At 37.5% G+C, this 20,027-nt stretch overlaps 1 protein-coding gene across 3 annotated transcripts in view; it reads right to left on the bottom strand.

Moving 5' to 3' along the window:
• The window catches only part of cip2a (cellular inhibitor of PP2A), a 90,317-nt gene that overhangs the window by 58,119 nt on the left and 12,171 nt on the right, over positions 1–20,027 (bottom strand). For all 3 annotated transcript variants that reach the window (XM_059968513.1, XM_059968511.1, XM_059968514.1), the window contains exons 4-9: positions 19,167–19,276; positions 15,616–15,710; positions 10,745–10,841; positions 5,867–5,989; positions 2,619–2,764; positions 356–431 (exon numbers count right to left, since the gene is read on the bottom strand). In XM_059968513.1, coding sequence (XP_059824496.1) covers positions 356–431; positions 2,619–2,764; positions 5,867–5,989; positions 10,745–10,841; positions 15,616–15,710; positions 19,167–19,276 — 647 coding nt within the window. The remainder of the gene's footprint in view (positions 1–355; positions 432–2,618; positions 2,765–5,866; positions 5,990–10,744; positions 10,842–15,615; positions 15,711–19,166; positions 19,277–20,027) is intronic.

The raw sequence follows: 20,027 nt of genomic DNA, 5'->3' as shown, positions 1-20,027 counted from the left end.
ATGGGGTTGAGTGGGATCTGGGATCAGCTATGGTGGAATGGTGTAGCAGACGTGATGGGCTGAATGGCCTAATTCTGTTCCTATGTCTTACGGGTACTTCCTTTCTTTTTAAGAGTAAAAAATATATTTAAAATAAAGAAACAAAATGGAAACAATATACAAGAATAAAAGCATATTCATATACTAGCTTTTATGTTTTACACAGTGTTTTAGAGGCACCATTCATCAGATTCAAGACAAAAATTGCAAGTTTAAATATTTACCAGTTTGATACTTTTCCTTGTTTTTCTTAGATGAAAAAATGAAATATGTATGTTTATATTTATGATACACCTAGAAATTAAATATTACATACCTTAGCTGCTGAATCTGAATCTTTACCACGAAGAAGACCTAACACTTGACATAAGCATGATTTGAAATGCTCGTACCTAAAATGATAAAAAATAACTTGTTTCACATGTTTACTAAATAGCCTCACGTTTTAAATTCCTATTACAAACTCAGTTTTCACTTTTGCATTCAGAAAGAGGCTCCATCATAATCATTGTAACATCCTGTCCTTTTCAAAACATTTTAAATTGCAGCAATGCCATCACTGGAAATATACTCTCTTGTAGCACAACAGACTAATAAAGTACAAAGCAGAAATTGCATTAATTAATATGCAATTAAATTCATTTCACTGTAGATTTAAATATAGAAACATAATCCTTTATTTTAATCTAATTATAGCCAATAACAAGAGAAAACAAATGCAGTAAAAAAAGCAAGTTAACTTGCACCAAGTTATCCCCAACTATAGAATAAAAGAATGGATATAAATAATACACTGTGGCGACCCTTTTCCTGGCACATCCGAACCGACTCACAATTAGATAGCCTACGGGGGTTTGCAAGCACAGAGCTTTGGAGCCTCTGCGCCATGGGGGGGCAGGTTGAGGGAGGCTTAAAAGTGAGGCTGAAGATTTCGAATAAAGTTTTTCCTTCGACTGCAGTTACCGACTCTGTGTCGTAATTTTAGCGCTGCGTGTAGCACACCGCTACAACACCAAGCTTTGCTTAACTGCAAGGATTAAAGAAGATTGGAAGGAATATAGAAGGCATCAATCAAATTCAAGGAAGACACAAAAGAGATAGGGAAAAAAAAAAATCGAACAATGCTATATCATCATTTACTTGATCATATGCCACAATTATGTCTCTACAGGTTTCCCCTGCAATCTGAAGGTTGAGCGTTCCTATGAAACTTTGTAATCCGAAATGTTGTAAAGCAAAGAAGCAATTACCATTAATTTATATGGGAAAAATCTTTGAGCATTCCCTGAACCAAAAAAATAACCTACCAAATTAAAGCAAATAACACATAAAACCTAAAATAACACTAACATATAGTCAAAGCAGGAATGCTATGATAAATTTACACCCTATATAAAGTAGAAATATTGTAGGTACAGTGTAGTTTCACTTATCAAACTCAGGAAGGCAGCGAGCCAAAATCGATTTGAAGAAAAAAAAATCGGCACGTACACGCATGCGCAAACAACTGTCCGCACAAGGCTTCATGGTCATTGTAGTCTTTCTCGGGGTAAACACAAGTACAAGGCAGGCATCTTTTTTTCGTAAAAGTGAAAACAGGTACTAATGTACGTCTTTCGTAATAGCAAGTTGTCGTAAAGCAAACGTTTGAAAAGCGGGGGACACCTGTATTCAAAATTTCATGAGTTCCCATTGTACAGAAACTCCCCAGACTACCGCAAGGTTCCAATCCTGAGAACTGTTCATAATCTAAACAATTTGCAAAACAGAGATGCAGACACAAATCAAGTTCCCACACAGGAAAAGATGCCTGCAGCTGGCAAATCCATCCTGCCAGTAGCAAAATTAAAGGTTTGTAAGCTGGAAAGGACATTCAAGCTTCATTCTGGAATGCATTAGTGTAAAATATATAGTACATCATAATTACCAATACAGATTGGAGTAAAATACACTCAACAGAAGCTCAGAAAAACCTGAAAAATGAATGTGTTGAATGAAGCTTAACACACAATCAATAACCTGGTGTCATGGATGAATCATGATTGGTCTTCATTCTTAAGTGACAGACATTACATCACATACCAAGGGAGAAAGAAATATACACTTAGCAGCCCAAAATAAAATTACATTTTTGACACCCTTCTTCAAATGTATTTTTCCAAAAGATTTCAAAAGACTGCCATTTCTAACATGAACTAATCTGCCAAGACTTTTTCTTCCTGTTTTGAAATTGTGGATTGCTAGTCATCAGAAAAAGTGTAGATCAGTAGTACAGTGATGGTTGACAATTCTTTCCCCAGTTATGCTGAACTGATACAGAAGAGAAATAGAGGTCAGTGTCAATCAGCCATGATCGTGTTGAGTAACAGAGCAAGTTTGAGCAAGTTTTCTTCTGGTCCATTTTCTTCTATTCTTGTGTGTGTTAAAAGTAATCAGCTACCAAAATTATGAATAAGTAGATCTAGTATCCAATGTTCAAAACATATTTTGAAGATTTGGTATAAAGAATATGACAATCTGTTTCCTACCCAAAGTTTATAGATGCAATGTTCAGATAACACTGTTACAGAATATCTTACCTTTGAAGGAAATCTGCAATCTTGGGATTCTTGAGGAGATCCACCAGAAGATCTACAGCATATTTCCTGGTCAGTGTTCCATCTCCATTGACCAGAATATTAAATATAAGTTGGAACGTCTGGTGGATGTTCTTGGCATGAAATAGCTGTATTTAAAACAAAATCAAACTTTGAGACTTGACTGGGTTATTTGAGGAGTTGACAAAGGTGCTTGCTGAGGGTAAGGCAGTGGATGTTCTCTACATTGGCTTTAGTAAGGATTTGATAAGATCCCTCATGGTTAGTTGATTCAGAAGACAAAGATGCATGGGAATTAGAGTGAAATGCAAGCTTTGATTCAGAACATTGATAGGAAATGGAGAGTAGGAATGGAAGGCTGTTATTCTGGCTGGATGTTCGAGACCAGTGGTGTTCCACAAGGATTGGTGCTGGGATCTCTGTTGTTCCGATATACATTCTACCCTACTAAATTACTTTATTTTAACTACACAGTCATTGGCCAACCATTCTCAACAATAATCCAGATATCAATCTCCTCATCTCTCTTCTCCACTTTTGCTATCTTCATACCCAGTAAAAATTGCTAATCCTTCTCAAACTGAGAAAATCCTAGCTATAAATTAGAAAATCTCCTATGCAGCTGATTTAGCCATTTATTAACTACTTTGGCTAAACCATGTTTAACATTACTGTGCCACAGATCTGCCAAAAATACACACTACACTTGCAGTTTAATGGGCATCCTAAGGAGTCAAAATGGGCATCCACCTTATCACTACCTTTCTCCGTTCTCAATAGCTAGATATCAATCAGGTGTCTATCTGACATCCACATTATAGTAATCAAACTCCTTCCATTATGCACTTAGGAAAGCAAAGCTATTGTCCCCTTCCTTGCATGAGGCCCAGACCTCCGCCATCACGAGGAATTATTTCCTTGAGCCTGGTTCCACTCTTTTGACACGGTTATATTATTTCCATCTCAGTGCCAGATCTGATCTCAAGATAAGCATTTAAATAATCATTTTACAGAAGGCCCCCTTCTATCTTGCCTCTGCTGTTTCAAAAAAAAGTTTATTCTAATTCTTTCTTGCCAGTATCGAATCTTCTATGCTCTATAAACCTATACTAGGCCTATATCCCAACTTAGATGAAATGACATTCACCTTTCTTGGGAATATATTGAATAATTCTACTAATGCATTTTTTTTCATATATCTTTAAATCTTTACATCTGGAGCTATTCTGTATTTCCTTTTATTGTCCCTGCAATTATTTATATAATTGCTGAATGCAATTTCATATTCTTAGTTCACGATTGGTGCTTTAGCTGTCCAAATCTTTAGTTGTATTTATCATCATCATTATGTGCCATGTTGTATGATGTAGGCAATCATAACCATGATTGTTCTTGGCAAAATTTTCTGCAGAAGTGGTTTGCTATTGACTTCTTCTGGGCAGTGTCTTTACAAAACTGGTGGCCCCAGCCATTATCAATACTCTTCAGAGACTGTCTGCCTGGTGTCAGTGGTTGTATAACTAGAAAGTGATATATATAAGCTGCTTGTACAACCATCCACCACCTGCTCCCAAGGCTTCACGTAACCCTGATTGGGGGGCCAAGTAGGTGCTACACCTTGCCCAAGGGTCACCTGCAGGATAGCGGGCAGAAGAAGCACCTCACACCTCCTTTGGTAGGGATGAATCTCCATCCTGCCATCCCAGTTATGCAATTACCCTGACTAAAGTTCTCTGTCTCTATTCCTTTATACTGTTGTTAGTGAGGTTACAATAGGAGGGTGCTTAGAGGAAGTGAGGAAGTGGTAGTTATCAAGGATATGTTCAAGTGAGCATACACTTCAACAACTCCTAATGTACATATCCCTCTACATGAATGTTAATATCAATGTAACAGAGGCCACCTTCAGTCAGTTTGGATCTCAAGCTGCTCCAGCTAGGCTGTGTGGTAGATAATTTAAAGACATTATACACAGGCCACTTCCCCCCTCAATATGAAGTTGAGGACCTGTAAAGTCAGGATCCACATGGAGTTCCAACAGTAACAGACTTTAACATTGCTCCACTATAAAAGCCCAGAAACTCAGTTGTTTTAACAATGACATTACCACATTGAGTGAGACACACAGCAGGAGACCAACAGGTGAAAGAATAAAGATGATGGTTTTACCCTTTTATGGAAAGGTCAACACTGAAGAGGAATGGGCAATATCCATATGATGTGTGGAAAACCCTAACCCATGACTATTTAAAAATGGAATGCAATGAGGATCTCAAGTCAATTTATCAGGTGAAAATACATAAATGCATATCATTTCCTAAACACCTGTTATGTCAAGCAATCTGCAGCAGCTTCATCAGCTATGTCAGAATCCATAGGACTGAAATTCTCAATCCCATAGGACAAACTAGAAGCCCATTTTCAATCAATCTTTATCATATTTCAGTCTACACATTTTCTAAGATTGAATTCATGTGCAGTGTATTGAATATTTACTGCTTTAAAAGGCACTATATTAATATATACACATTTCCTCATAATAGATCTACAATTACACTTTCAATGTTTTATAAAGGTACACCTTTCTAGGAAGAATTGAGAACCATCCTAATCAATAAAAAATAACTGAAACGCATGTTACATTATGTCTTTAAAGCCAGAAAAAATGAGCAAAAGATTAAATATGACCAAGGAAATTAGTCAAAACAAAATCACCCAAAAAGAATAGACCTGTAGTTCATTATACCTTCTTTGATGTTTCATATAATTATGAAATAATCCAGAAAAGAATTAAAACATCAAGGCCATAAGACATAGGAGAAGAATTAGGCCATTCAGCCCATTGAGTCTGTCTCTTCATTCAATCATGACTTTTTTATTTTCCCTCTCAACCCCATTCTCCTGTCTTCTTCCCACAACCTTTGGCACCCTTACTAATGAAGAACCTATCAACCTCAGCTTTTCTAAACCCAATAGCTTTGTCTCCACAGCCATCTGTGGCAATCAATTCCACAGACTCACCATCCTCTGGCTAAAGAAATTTTTCATCCCTGTTCTTAAAAGACATCCTTGCATTCTGAGGCTGTACCCTCTAACACTACTGGAAACATCCTTAGTCTATTCTATCTAACCCTTTCACAAAATAAGTCAATGAAAAACATACAGCAAAATAATAGTAGCTATTGTCAAATACTGAGCAAGAGATTAATAAAGGGCATTTTAGCTCTTACCTTCTCTCCCACCTCTTCATTCAGAGTTAGGCTTGATAGTATAGAAAGTGCAAAAACCACTAGTGTTAAACTGCTGTGAGCTAAGAATTTAATAAGAGATCGATAAAACCCTTTAATGTAATTCTGTGGAAATGAAAAAGAAATGAGAAAGTTAAAATGGAGATTTATTCAGCTGCTGATTAAACATCATAAAATAGTTTACTGCAATCACACTTTTAATTTGCATTTATTTGACTATTTTAAAACAAAATCTTGGAAAAAGAAATGACTTTATTTAATTCAAGATGAATCCCTTCCTCAAATGAATAATTTATATTTAACAGTGACGGAAACCAAGTATGGCAGCCTTATTATGTAAATTTTATTGTGTATGAAATTGAAGTTTCAAGTGCAGATTAAGCATGTGGGAGAAAAAAAAAACGGCATTTGCAACAAATAAAAGATGAAAGTAGAAATGAAAATCATACTACAAAAAAATTAACAATTTAGCTTCCAACTTACAGGGATATACTAAGAATCACTGCTAATTACCCACAGTATTTTGCACCAAAAAAGAATAAAAATATCAATTAGTTTCGCAAAGTTAGTTCAAAGGAACTATAACAACTAATGTCTCTCTCTTCTGTCTTTCCTGATAAGGTCAATAAACTCACAGAATTTTGAACCAAAAATTCAAGAGTCATTCAATAGATCATATGCCTCAAGTCACTGCTCAGCAAAATCTGGATTACAAAGATGACAAAATAATATTGTACAAGTACCAATGACTACATATACGGAGGGATTTTAAATCATGTGAATATTTTTCTAAAATTAAGGTCTAAGAAGGCAGTAAGAGAACAATGAAAATTTACAGGTACAATACAAGCCAAGAATTATTGTCATAATTTACTATCATATGATTTGGAGGGTGGATGGGGTTAGAAAGAACACTGCTGGTGATCACAAGTTTCAACATCCACCAGAGTTTTATGACTCTGCTTTCCTCGTAGCAGAAATGAGAAAGTGTCATGAACAATTGAATCTGCTTTTTAAGGACAAATAGCAATGCAGTTAGTAATAAATACTAATGTCAAAATATGTCATTTTTGTTTGACAAACAGGACAATTATGATGCTGCAGATGGGTCTTAGCCCAAAACATTGACTGTTCATTCTTTTCCATAGATGCTTCCTACCCTGTTGAGTTCTTCCAGTGCTTTGTGTTTGTTGCAGTTATGATCTAAGCAGTGAATGATAAATTAAGTAAAAAACCAATACTAGAATGCTTGCTGCAAGCGATAATTATCAAGCAAGAGGTCAATGTGTTATCTAAATTTGTAACTACATGCTCTAAAAATTAAAAAAAATTAAAACAGCTGCAAATAATGGGAATCCGAAATACAAACAGAAAACATTGTGGGACATAGCCAGATTATAAGTGTAGGATAAAAAGAAACCCAACATGATGTAATAAAAAATACAGAAAAAAATCAGCAGGTCAGGCAACACCTGCAAAAAGAGATAAGAGTTAATGTTTCAGATGAGGAACCCTGTGCTAGACCTGAGGAACAGGGAAGCTACCTAGGTAGTGATGGAGGAAGTGGAGGTGGAACAATGACATTTCTATGAGTGTGAAATCATAATATGATAAAATCAGATTAATCTAAAAAAGCTGTGCTTTGTTGGTACTGTGGTTCTGGCCTACTGAGTCAATACCAGCTGACTGGACTACACACAGAGGCATTAGCAGCAGACCAATCAATTGAAGAGAGAGAGCTTTGCACAGGTCAGGGAGATGAGGCTAAAACAAATGTTTCATGGGGTTTGGCACATTAGTGGTGGACCAATCGATTCAAAGAGAATGCTTCGCACATATCGCGGAGAAGAGTTTAAGAAAGAAGTGTTTCACAGGGATCAGCACATTAGTGGCAGACTAATTGATTTGCGATTCATTAGCAGGAGCAAATAAAAGTAAAGCAGGGTCAAAGCATTGTATGAGTGTTCCAGTGTAGGAGTGGGAACTTGAGGCTTTGGCGAGGAGGCACAGGTAAGTAGCAGGTAAGGCTTTTGTAGTGCTTGAATTAAAAAGTCACTAAACTACAGCTAATTAAATAAAGTAGGGATGGATGATGCAGGATCAGGTGATGTGCTATAGCTGCATTATGTGGGAGGTGGTGGACCCCATTGTGGTTCCTGGTGACCACATCTGCAGCAAGTGTTGGCTGCTCGAGGAACTCAAGCTCAAAGCTGATGACCTGGAATCTGAGCTTCAGACACTGCAGCACATCAGGGAGGGGGAGAGTTACCTGGATTCTCTGTTTCAGAAAGTAGTCACACGCATTAGATAAGCTGCCTCAAATATGGTCTGTGGTCAGGGACAAGAGGGTGTGACTGTGAGGGAGGCAGGTAGTGGGATCCAAGCGACAGCGCTGGAGGAGTTTCAACCTTTGAGCTTGTCCAAAGGTCTGAGATTTTTGCTCCTGTGTGGATGAGAGTAGGGGCTTTAGGAAGGGTGAGCAACTTAACTGTGGCACTGTAGTTCAAGGAGACATGGGGGGGGGGGGGGAGTGGTGGGAGAGTCGAAATGTAGTGGTAATTGGGGATAGTATAGTCAAGGGAATAGATATCGTTCTCTATCGCGAGGATAGTGTTCCAAAGGCGGAGTTCCCTGCCTGGTGCCCAGGTTCGGGATATCTTATCAGACATGCAGAAGAATTTGCAGTGGGAGGGGAAAGAACCAGTTGGTATGGTTATACAAATGACATAGGAAGAACAAGGAAATAGGCTCTGCTTAGGGAATTTGAGCAACTAGGGACTAAATTAAAAAGCAGAACTGAAAAGGTAGTAATCTCTGGATTACTACCTGAGCCACTTGCAAATTGGCATAGGGTCAAGAAGATTAAAGAGTCAAATGTGTGGCTCAAGGATTAATGTGGGAGAAGTGGATATTGGGGAAGGAGGGAGCTGTACCAATGGGATGGGCTCCACCTGAACCACGATAGCACCTGGATCCTAATGAATCGCATAACTCGTGCTGTGGATAGGGCTTTAAACTAAATAGTATGGGAGTGGGTTCAACAGATTGGGAAAGGATGGATAAAGTGAAAAAGAAAAGTGTGGACGAAGATAAAGAAAAAGCAAAAGATTAAAAGAGAAAAGTAAGAGGGGAGTGAAGGAAAGTCAAGTGCAAAAGAGTAAAAGATTACAAGATTTTAAAAGCACAATGAGTGTAAGGGCACTTTATTTGAATGCCTATGGTATTCAAAACAAGGTCAGTGAACTTGTGGCACAAATCTGTACAAAAAGAGATATGATTTAGTGGCCATTGTAGAGATATGGTTGCAGGTGGAGAGAACTGGGAATTAAATATCCAAGGATATCAGGTAATATGGAAGGATGGTCAGAAACGTAAGGGAGGTGGGATACTAATTAAGGATGAGATCAGGAGGGTAGTGAGAAACGATATAACATCTAAAAAGCAGAATGCTGAATCCATCTGGGTAGAAATTAGGAATTATAAAGGGAAAAATCACTGGGGGGAGTTGTCAATCAGCCGAGTAATGACATTATAGTGACACAGGCAATAAACAGAAATATCTGAGGCACGTAAGAATGAAACAGCAGTTATGGTGGGAGACTTGCACATAGACTGGGTGAATCAAGTTGGCTGAGGCAGTCTTGAGGAGGATTTCACAGAATGCATCCATGATGGCTTTCTTGAACAGCATGTTACTGAACCTACAAGGCAATATGCTATCTTAGATCTGGTCCTGTACAAAGAGACAGGTAAATTTAGTGATCTTGTAGTTAGGGATCCTCCTGGAAAGAGTGACCACAGTATGATTGAATTTCTCATACAAATGGGGGTGCAAATGTTCAATCTAAAACCAGTGTATTACGCCTAAATAATGGAGACTACAATGGAATGTGGGAGGATTTGGTTAGTGTACACTGGGATCACAGGCTATTTGGTGGGACAGTTGAGGGACAGTGGAAGGCTTTCAAAGAGATTTTTCACTGTGCTCAACGAAAGTATATTCCAGTTAAAAGCAAGGACTGTAAGGGTGGGGAGAGCCAGCCTTGGATAACGAAGGAAATAAAAGAAGACATTAAATGAAAAGCTTGTGCATGCAAAGTCACCAAAAGTAGTGGGAAACTGGAAGATTGGGAAAACTTTAAAAAGCAACAAAGTACCACTAAGCGAGCAATAAAGTAAAGGAAGCTAGATTATGAAAATAAACTAGCACAAAATGTAAAAACAGATAGTAAAAGTGTTAATAATCATATAAAGTGTGAACAGTTGCAGGCTCAGCACCGACCTCTGTGGCACACTGATCACCACTGATTGCCAACCAGAGTAACACCCATACATCCCAACTCTCTGCTTTCTATTAGTTCAGCAATCCTCTATCCATGCTAATACATCACCCCCAACTCTATGCATCTTTATCTTATGGATAAGTCTTTTATGGGGCTTACAAATGTGGTTATATTCAGTTACATTCTCTAACTTGTATCATAAACCACAACTGTCCTCATACTGATTTATGTGGTGGTCTATTTATTTACAAGTTTCCAACCTGAAAATTAAACCCTCTTCCCTACGCACTGCCTATCAGGCAATATTCAACATAATAAAAAGAAAAATAAATAAAATGAGTAATTCTTACATGATATAATCCACAATAATTATTTATGAAATGTTTCAACAATGCAATACAATATTTTAAAAGTATCAATAACTGGTTTGCTGAAGTGTGTTCCAGTTCTGCTTCCCTAAAGTTGCTCAGTGCACAAAACTAACAAATGCCAGTTTTTGAATCTAGAATATGAATAGATTTTACACAGATTTACCTTAGTTTTGATATGTTCAAAGAGAAAAACAGAATCATCTTACCAATGATTTTATATAGGCTTGAACAGAGAAGTTGTGGCGACAAAGGTTTGCCATCAATCCTAGACATGGTAAAGTGAGCTCATCTTCTGGGGCTTGACTGCATTACAATGAAATTCACATTAATTAGTTTGCATGAAATGAATTTACTGAAGATATTTTAAAGTATGGAGAAATAGCAATTAAATATGAGCTTGTAATAATATACTGCCTTTCATAAAACCCAAGACATTTTCAATAGTGCTACAACTAACTAATCATTTTAAGTGCTCTTTTGGTCTGGTCAATCAAGTCATCCACAACAGCCAATTTACTCATACGAGCAATTAGATGTCAATCAGACATTCTGTTTTTACTGATGTTGACTGAAGGACATATATTAGCCAGGGATAATTCCTCTCCTAATGTTTTAAATAGTGTCATGGGATCTTTCATATCCACCAGACATCAGGCAGGTTCTCAATTACGAAGGTCATCCAAATGACCTCTCTAAGTGCAGTGCTTCACAGTACTGCACTGGATTGTTCGCCAAAACTTTTGTATTCAGGTCTCAACAATTATTATTTCACTGTAAAGTAGGAAAGAAATTAGGGATGGTGGAGATCAACCATGCATTTAGTTCCACTGAAGAAATATACCTGATAGTAAATACTAAATGAGCGAATTATGATACCTAACCTGGTTAAATTTCATACAATTAACTAGCTGATGTTCTTGTTATGATGCAATTGTGTATAGCCCGATATTGAATGTATTTAAATTAGAGGCTTCCTTTATGTATGCTGAATAAAATGATAGCACAAAATTAACATCTGCAATATGAAAGGAAAATCTAGTATGACCAGAACATGTGTACACTAAGAACCACTTATATAATAATGGAAAAGGGGGTTAAGGAGCCAGTGCAGAGTACCCCTACGGCCATCCCCCTCAACAACAGGATAAGCACTTTAGATATCATTGGGGTGGAATGACCTATCAGAAGAAAGTCACAGTAATTGGGTATCTGGCACTGAGTCTGCCTCTGTGACTCAGAAGGGAAGGGGGAAGAGGTACGCTATGGTGATAAAATATTTGTTAGGGGAATGGACAGAAGTTTCTGTGAGTGAGAACGAGATTCCCTGTTGGTATATTGCCTCCCTGGGTGCCAGGGTCTGGGATATCTCAGACTGAGTGGGAGGCTGAACAGCCGGAAGTCATGGTTCATGTTGGTACCAATGACATGGGTACGACGAGTGATAAAGTTCTGAATAGGGAGTTTAAGGAGTTAGGTGTTAAGTTAACGGGCAGGATCTCTAGGATTGTCATCTCAGGAGTGCTACCTGTGCCACGTTAGTGCAGCTAGAGCTAGGAAGATCATACTGTTTAACATGCAGATAAGATGTTGGTGTGGGAGGGAGGGTAAAAGATTTTTGGATCATTGGGCTCTCTTCTAGGGAAGGTGGGACCTGCACAGAAGGAGCGGTTTGCACCTGAACTGGAGGGGGACTAATATCCTAGCAGGAAGGTTTGTTAATGCTGCACGGTGGGGTTTACAGCAGAGTTGCAGAGGGATAGGAACCAGAATTCCAGAACAGTTAGTCGAGAGGTAGTGGAGGCAGATGTTGGTAAGACCTCAGACAAAGTTATGAATCAAAAGGTTGAGCATGATGTGATAAAATCGGAAAGGGTGAATGAATACAGGACTTAAGATGGTGTATCTGAATGCATGGAGTATACAGAGTAAGGTACATCAACTTGTAAGACAGTTGCAGATTGGTAGGTCTGGTGTTGTAGGCATCACTGAATCATGGTTGAAAGATGATAGCTGGGAGCTTAACATCCAAAGATATTCATTGTATTCAAAGGATAAGCAGGAAGGCAGAGAGGGCGATGTTGCTCTGTTGTAAAAAAATGAAATCAAATCATTAGAAAGAGGTGACATAGAGTCAGAAGGTGGATAAAGCTAAGGAACTGCAAGGGTAAAAAGACCCTGTTAGGAGTTGTATACAGACCACCAAAAGGGCAACATTACAATAGTCATGGGGGATTTCGATCTGCAGGGAGATTGGGAAAATCAGATTGGTGGTGGATTCCTAGAGGGGGAATTTCTGGAATGCTTATGAGATGGTTTGCAAGGGCAGCTTGATGAGATCTCAAGGTACTTGGAGGCACATGATAAAATAGGCCGTAGTCAACATGGTTCCCTCAAGAGAAAATCTTGCCCGATATATCAGTTTGAATTTAACAATCAGGATAGACAAAAGCAAATCAGTTAATGTTGGGTACTTGGATTTTCAGAAGCCTTTGACAAGGTGCCGTGAGGCTGCTTAACAAGCTAGGAGCCCATGGTAATGCAGGAAAGATTCTAACATGGATAAAGCAGTGGCTGATTGGCAGGAGGCAAAGAGTAGCAATAAAGGGAGCCTTTTCTGGCTAGCTGCTGGTGACTTGTGGTGTTCCAAAGGGGTCTGTGTTGGGACCAATTCTTTTTACATTATATGTCAATGATTTGGATGATGGAATTGATGGCTTTGTTGCAAGGTTTGCAGATGATATGTAGATAGGTTGAGAGGCAGGTAGTTCTGAGGAAGTAGAGAAGCTATAGAAAAACTTGGACAGATTAGGAGAATGAACAAAGATCTGGCAGATGGAATAGAGTGCTGGCAAGTGTATGGTCATGCACTTTGGTAGAAGAAATGAAAGTGTTGACTATTTTCTAAATGGGGAGATAACACAAAAAACTAAGGTACAGGATTCACAAAAGGTTAAGTTATAGGTTGAGTATATGGTGAGGAAGGCAAATGCAACGTTAGCACTCATTTCAATATAAGAGCAAGTTTAGGGCCCTTTATCTTAGAAAGAATGACCTGAAACTGGAAAGAATTCAAAAGATGGTTCACAAAAATGATTCCAGGATTGAATGGCTTATCATATGAAGAGCATTTGATGGCTCTGGGCCTGTATTCACTAGAATTCAGAAGAATGAGATGTGAAATGTTGAAAGGCCTCGATAAAGTGGATGTAGGGAGGATGATTCCTATGGTGGGTGAGTCTAAGAACAAAGGGCACAGCCTTAGAATAAAGAGGTGTGGAGGAATTTCTTTAGCCAGAGAGTGATAAATCTGTGGAACTTTTACCACAGGCAGCTGTGGAGAAGTGGAGGCTATGTCTTTATGTATATTTATGGCACAGGTTGATAGATTTTTGATTGGTCTGGGCCTGAAAGGGATACAGGGAGGCCAAAAATTGAGGCTGAGAGGAACATTGGATCAGCCATGATGAAATGGGCCAAATGGCCTAATTCTTCTCTTATATCTTATGCTCTAACCAACAAAATCTTCCAAATATTGACTCGGAGTTCAAAAATAAGTTCATTAATAGTTAAAATTATTAATTTTCCTTTAATGCACTTTGTGTTTAGGTAGATGTGTTTAGATGACTGAAATAATAAACTGAACTTTCTGAACATTTCTTACCTAGCTTTTATGATTATACTTCACAAGATTGTTAATAAAGAGTAAGAACACACGTTTTGCTGTAGTTTTTATTATCTAATATCCAAATTACATTTTGTATGGTTTTCACAATTTTTAAAAAGGATTACATAGAGTGTACAGAGCACTGAAAATGGATCTTTAGGTTCAACCGAATCCATAGAAGGGATTCTGTTCTGCTTGATTGTTGCCATTCATGGGACAGTACAGCACATTAACAGGCCCTTCAACATACAATGTTGTGCCGAACCAATTAAATTAGTAATCTATTGGCCAACTACACTAATACCTTCTGCCTACTTCTTCACAGAACTATTGAAAAAAAAACTTTTCATTCTCTAATTCCTGATGTACTGTACTTAGGTAAGTGCTGCATATATACCTCAACCTTAGTTATAACTTTCCACTCATTCCCTAACTGCCTCTAAAAAGTGAATTTGACTTCTTGGTGATCTCTCATTTACCTCATGTGGAAATATCAACAGGATCTTATCACTAGCATATCTTTCCCATCCCCAACTTTCGACCTCACTCTCCACTTTCCATAGGAATCGCTTTCTATGTGACTCACTTATCCACTCATCCCTCCTAGCATTTATCGCTTCAAGTGTGACAAGTGCTACAACTGCCTCTACACCTCCTCCCTCAGCACCATTCAGGGCCCAGAACAGTCCTTCCAGGTGAGGTGACACTTCACCTGTGAGTCTGTAGGGGTCATCTATTGTATCTGGTGCTCCCTGAATGACCTTTTCTACCTCAGCAAGACCTGACATTGATTAGGGGTAGCTTTGTCAATTAACTTTGCACTATCTACTGCAAAAGGTGGGATCTCCCGATGGCCACCCATTTCAATTGGACTTCCCATTCCAGCATATCAGCTCCTGGAGTTCCTCCAGAATTCTGTGTGAGTTGCTCAAGATCTTTAGCATTTGCAGACTACCTTCTACTTAAAACATAGAGAATTGCTTCAACACCTTTGATCAGAGAAGATAAAGCTCTTTACATAGACCAAATATCAGACCGGATGAATTAATAACAATATTTATGATAGTGAACATATAGTGGTGCAATTATATTTTCAAAAGATTTAGAAATAGTTAGCAATAAAAGGATTAATGATTAGAGGATAATGATGATCGCATAAATATTGAAGGCAATAATGCTAAAGGAAAAAGTTAATTTGACCAGCGGAACATTAACCAAGGAGCAGTTGGATATCCAAAGATATTCAACTTAAAGATGTTGGATATCAAAGAGGCAGTAGCATGGAAATGGAGATAGACTATTAATTAATTAAGACATTTAAGAGAGTATGAATTTCAAAAGGATGAAAATATCAGAGCTTCATAATTTATCAGAGTTATTCAATTTAAGATCATAAAATTGTTACAAACTTACACATGTTTCACCAGAAATGCAATTAGTTCATCAACATTTGTACCACAATGAAACACTCTGGTGTTATAAGTTATTTTCTGTAGAAGCTGCAGGCTCTGTTAAAAATACACAATAATTGATAATGATCAAATCTGAGCAAGGCACATGAACCTTAAAATCAATTAACTATATTCATCTTGTGCTGAAATATTAACTTATTTTCAAAGGTAAGATATATTTGGCACAGATCTTTGCTGGAAAAGGCATTATATTTATTATATATCCTTTTAAAAAAAATCACATTTCTGAAATGGCTTTCAGACAGAAGAAATGATTTGGGAAGTCAGGAAGTGAATCACTCACTGTGGAAGAAAATATTGTGAGTTAAAAATTTTGACAGACAAAGGTTAATCGGCTTTTTGAATATGGAAACCAGTTTGCAGCTTAGGCGACAACTTTCTTCACGTTATATACATATGAATTTTACTCTAAGTTTCAACGTCACATTATATATGTGTGTGTATAAATATAAAACTTGACCAACCTATACCTTTATCCAAATCATTTATATATCACAAACAAATTTAAGTTAGATTTATCATTTTAGAATTTGATTGTGTTTGAATATGTTTAAGTTACATTTTATTTAATTTACCAGGAGCTATAAAATCCAAATGTATGGAAATTAATGCAGTAGATTCCAGTTAATTGGGCGATCAGTTAATCAGAGCAGCTACTTATTTGAGACAACTCTGAAAGAACAAAACACTGATCAAGAAAACAGCAAGGATTCAGTTTGTTTATTTGGGACACTATGCTGCTTAATTGGTACAGGAGATGGTCAGCAAACAATTTCTAACTTGCATCAGTTGCCTGCACTTGTGAGGCCGTTAGTGCTTAGAGCCAACTATTTTTAAATAGTTTTACATGTGTGTGCCTGTTTTTAAAAAGCAGTGACTTTTGTCACTGATACTTAGCAAGAACAAGAAGACAGTTGAAAACTATTTTACTCACTGCAGTTTCAAGCATTCAAGCTTGAAGGTGTCAGAAACAGCCAGGAGCAAAAATGAAATGATTGCACTACTTCAACAAGTTAGTTAGAATCAATGTTCCTTCTAATCTGTAATGACTTGTGTGTGCAAAGATCTTGATGTGCAATTTTTTGCCCCGTGACAACGTGTGCACTGTATAATTTCTTCAATAAAGACAGTATAAGTAAGCCAGTTCTAAAATCTGCAGAGAAATCATAGCAAGCTCCACATAGTCCACATCTTCCACATCAGAAAGCAGTAAAGGAAATGTGATGTTGTACGATCGTGAAACATAATTAATATGCCCATGAGATAGAGGGTGACAACCTTTTTTGCAGTTTAAATTCCTTTGAGAACTTGTAGCAAAAGATGTGTGTGCACGCACATCTTGGAGGGAACATTGCTTAGAATTTGAAGGTATTACAATCATCTTGAATACTACAACGGAAATGAAGATTTGAAGGATGCAACTGTCAAAAGCATTATATGAAGGCAGTCCATTATCTGCACTGGATGTCTGCGCTGATTTTGTTCATTTACAGTCAATCAAAAGGACACGGCAGCAAACACTGGATGAATTCCTCCACCAATAAGTAATTGGAACTAATACATTGTTTTATATTACAGATGTCCCATTTTTCGAACGTTCGCTTTACAACACCTCTCTATTACGAAAGACCTACATTAGTTACCTGTTTTCACTAAGATGGTGTTTTCATTGTTATGAAAAAAGGCAGCGCGCACGCCAAACAGCCAAGCTCCTCTCCCGGAACTGCATTCTAGCCGGCGTTGCTTAAACTCGTGCCTGTGAGCATCTGTGCTTTATGTCGATTTATTTTGTGCAACCATTAGCAAGATGAGTTCTAAGGTATCAGAAAAGCCTAAAAGAGTGTGTAAGGGTGTTACACTTAGTGTAAAACTAGACATAGTAAAGTGTTTCAATTGTGGTGAACGAAGTAAGGATATAGTGAGTTTGGCGTAGGGTTTGGGAAGGTTGACAAAGATGATGTTGAAGAGGTTTTGGCATCCCATGACCAAGAACTGACAGATGAAGAGCTGATGAAGAGGAAAGGATAACAATTGAAGCCGAACACAGTAGTGAAAGGCCCAAAAGTGAATTCGTCCAGGAACTGAACGTGAAGCAATTGCCTGAGATTTTTGCTGCGATTGACAATGCTGCAATGATTGCAGAAAAGTATGACTTCAATTTTGAAAGGGTACGTAGGTTTAGGGCATATTTGCAGGATAGTTTGAGTGCTTACCGAGAACTGTATGATAGAATAATGCGTGAGGCTAAGCAGTCAAGCATACTGTCCTTTTTCAAGCCTTCCACATCAGCCACAGCAGACAACGAACCTTGACCTTCGACATTGAGGCAGGCAGACATAGAAGAAGGTGACCTGCCTGCCCTGATGGAAACAGACGACTATGAGATGACACCCCAGTCTCCTCTACCTCCCACCACCCCAACTACCAATGACTCAGCCTAACACACCATCATCAGTGTTCTCACTGTCTTCCTGATTCCAGTAAGTGATACTACACTGGATGTACATTATTTCTACTTTATATAGACTGTGTATTTTTATGTGTTATTTGGTACGATTTGGCAGCTTCATAGCTTAAAGGTTACTGGAAAGGGTGCTTCTGTTGACAGTGCTTAAGCCGTGTGTTTCTGCCAAGACCGCTTGTGCCAAGTGTTTTTGCCACGAGTGCTGCTGAGAGCACTTGCGTGAGATTTTACGGTGGACAGTGCTGCAATAATTGGAGAAAAGTATTCCTACTTTATATAGGCTGTGTATTTATCAGCTCATTCCTGCTTTTACTATATGTTACTGTTATTTTAGGTTTTATGTGTTATTTGGCATGATTTGGTAAGTTATTTTTTGGGTCTGCAAACGCTCACAAATTTTTCCCATATAAATAAATGGTAATTGCTTCTTCACTTTACAACATTCCGGCTTACGAACCATTTCATAGGAATGCTTTACCTTCGAATAGCCGGGGAAACCTGTACTGTAGTAATATTGGTAGTGTTCTAATTTGTTCTGTATTTCATTTAAATGCATAATTTGTTACTCAGTTAAATGGTAATTTTTTTTATACCTTTTTAACCATTTCTATGAAACTTTGGCTAATTGGGACAGCCACATAATTGGGCCAAAATGTGCTTGTCCCAAAGTGTCCCAATTAATCAGAATCAACTTTACATCAACATTGGCAGCATGATAACCCAGCCAATCATAGGTATAGTAGCTAGTTGCTCAATAAGTTGTAAATCAAAAAGAACGCTACATAGGAACAAACATTTTTACACTTAACCTTCATATAAGGGGAATGTATTAGCAGAAGAAGATCTAACAGCATTGCAAGTACAGACATTACCTAGATTGGAACAATTCAAGAAGCATCCAATGACTACATCCTTAATAGCAGTAAGGAGCAATAAATAAATGGTGGCCTTGTAGTAGTAATCACATCCAGGAATGTTTATATTAAAAAAACTACAAAAAGTAGACCCCCATTTACATGTACTCTTACCTGCAATACCACTTGTTCTTTGGGAGTTGTACTGTTATGATGAACCACTGCTGCAAGTGCACTGATAAGGTTGTATGTATGCAATATTTCTCTGGTCTCACTACCTGATGCTACAACAGAAAAAAATATAATTAAAAGAGGAAACTCATCTAAAATAGTGAAAAACAATGAAAAATATAACTTAAAACAAATATGTCCAAGTAATGGCAATACTACATAAAATTGCAACTTCCTTCATGAGGATGTGATACTAGATTTTATTATAGAGGGAAGTTAAAGTTCATCTAGCTATTGCACACATAACTCATCCTCACACTCAGCTGTATCAGGGATTGCTTACAAAGCCACAAAAATTTAGGACTGTTCCTTCTTTAATCATTAAGGCTAGTTTAAAAAATTAACAACAAAATAAAACAGTGAAAAAGAAGGCAAAAAGGGGCCATGAGATATCATTGGTAGACACGATTAAGGTGAATCTCAAGGCATTCTGTATATACATAAAGAGGAAGAGGGTAACCAGGAAAAGAAAAGGTCCCCTTAGGAACAAAAGAAGCAAACTGTGCTGATGGCTGTTGGCGTATGAACTGAATATTGAGACTTAATCAAATTAAATATTCATAAAGAAAAAGAAATGATTTACCATTAAACAATTTAGAAGGGAACACTTATGTAATGTTTGCATTGCAATTTGTGTTGCAGTGAAAATCATCCTATTATTCAAAAATGCATTCAAGGAATTCAAGAAAGGATAAATTTTAATCTAATTCAATCATTAGTACACAAAAGAATAAAACAGAAGTCTGTGTATTTATATCTGCCTATAGTTGATTAAGTTATTCATTATTCATACAATATATTCAT

Source organism: Hypanus sabinus, chromosome 4 (genome assembly GCF_030144855.1).
Source record: "Hypanus sabinus isolate sHypSab1 chromosome 4, sHypSab1.hap1, whole genome shotgun sequence".
Lineage (NCBI taxonomy): Eukaryota > Metazoa > Chordata > Chondrichthyes > Myliobatiformes > Dasyatidae > Hypanus > Hypanus sabinus.
This window is presented reverse-complemented; position numbering and strand designations above follow the sequence as displayed.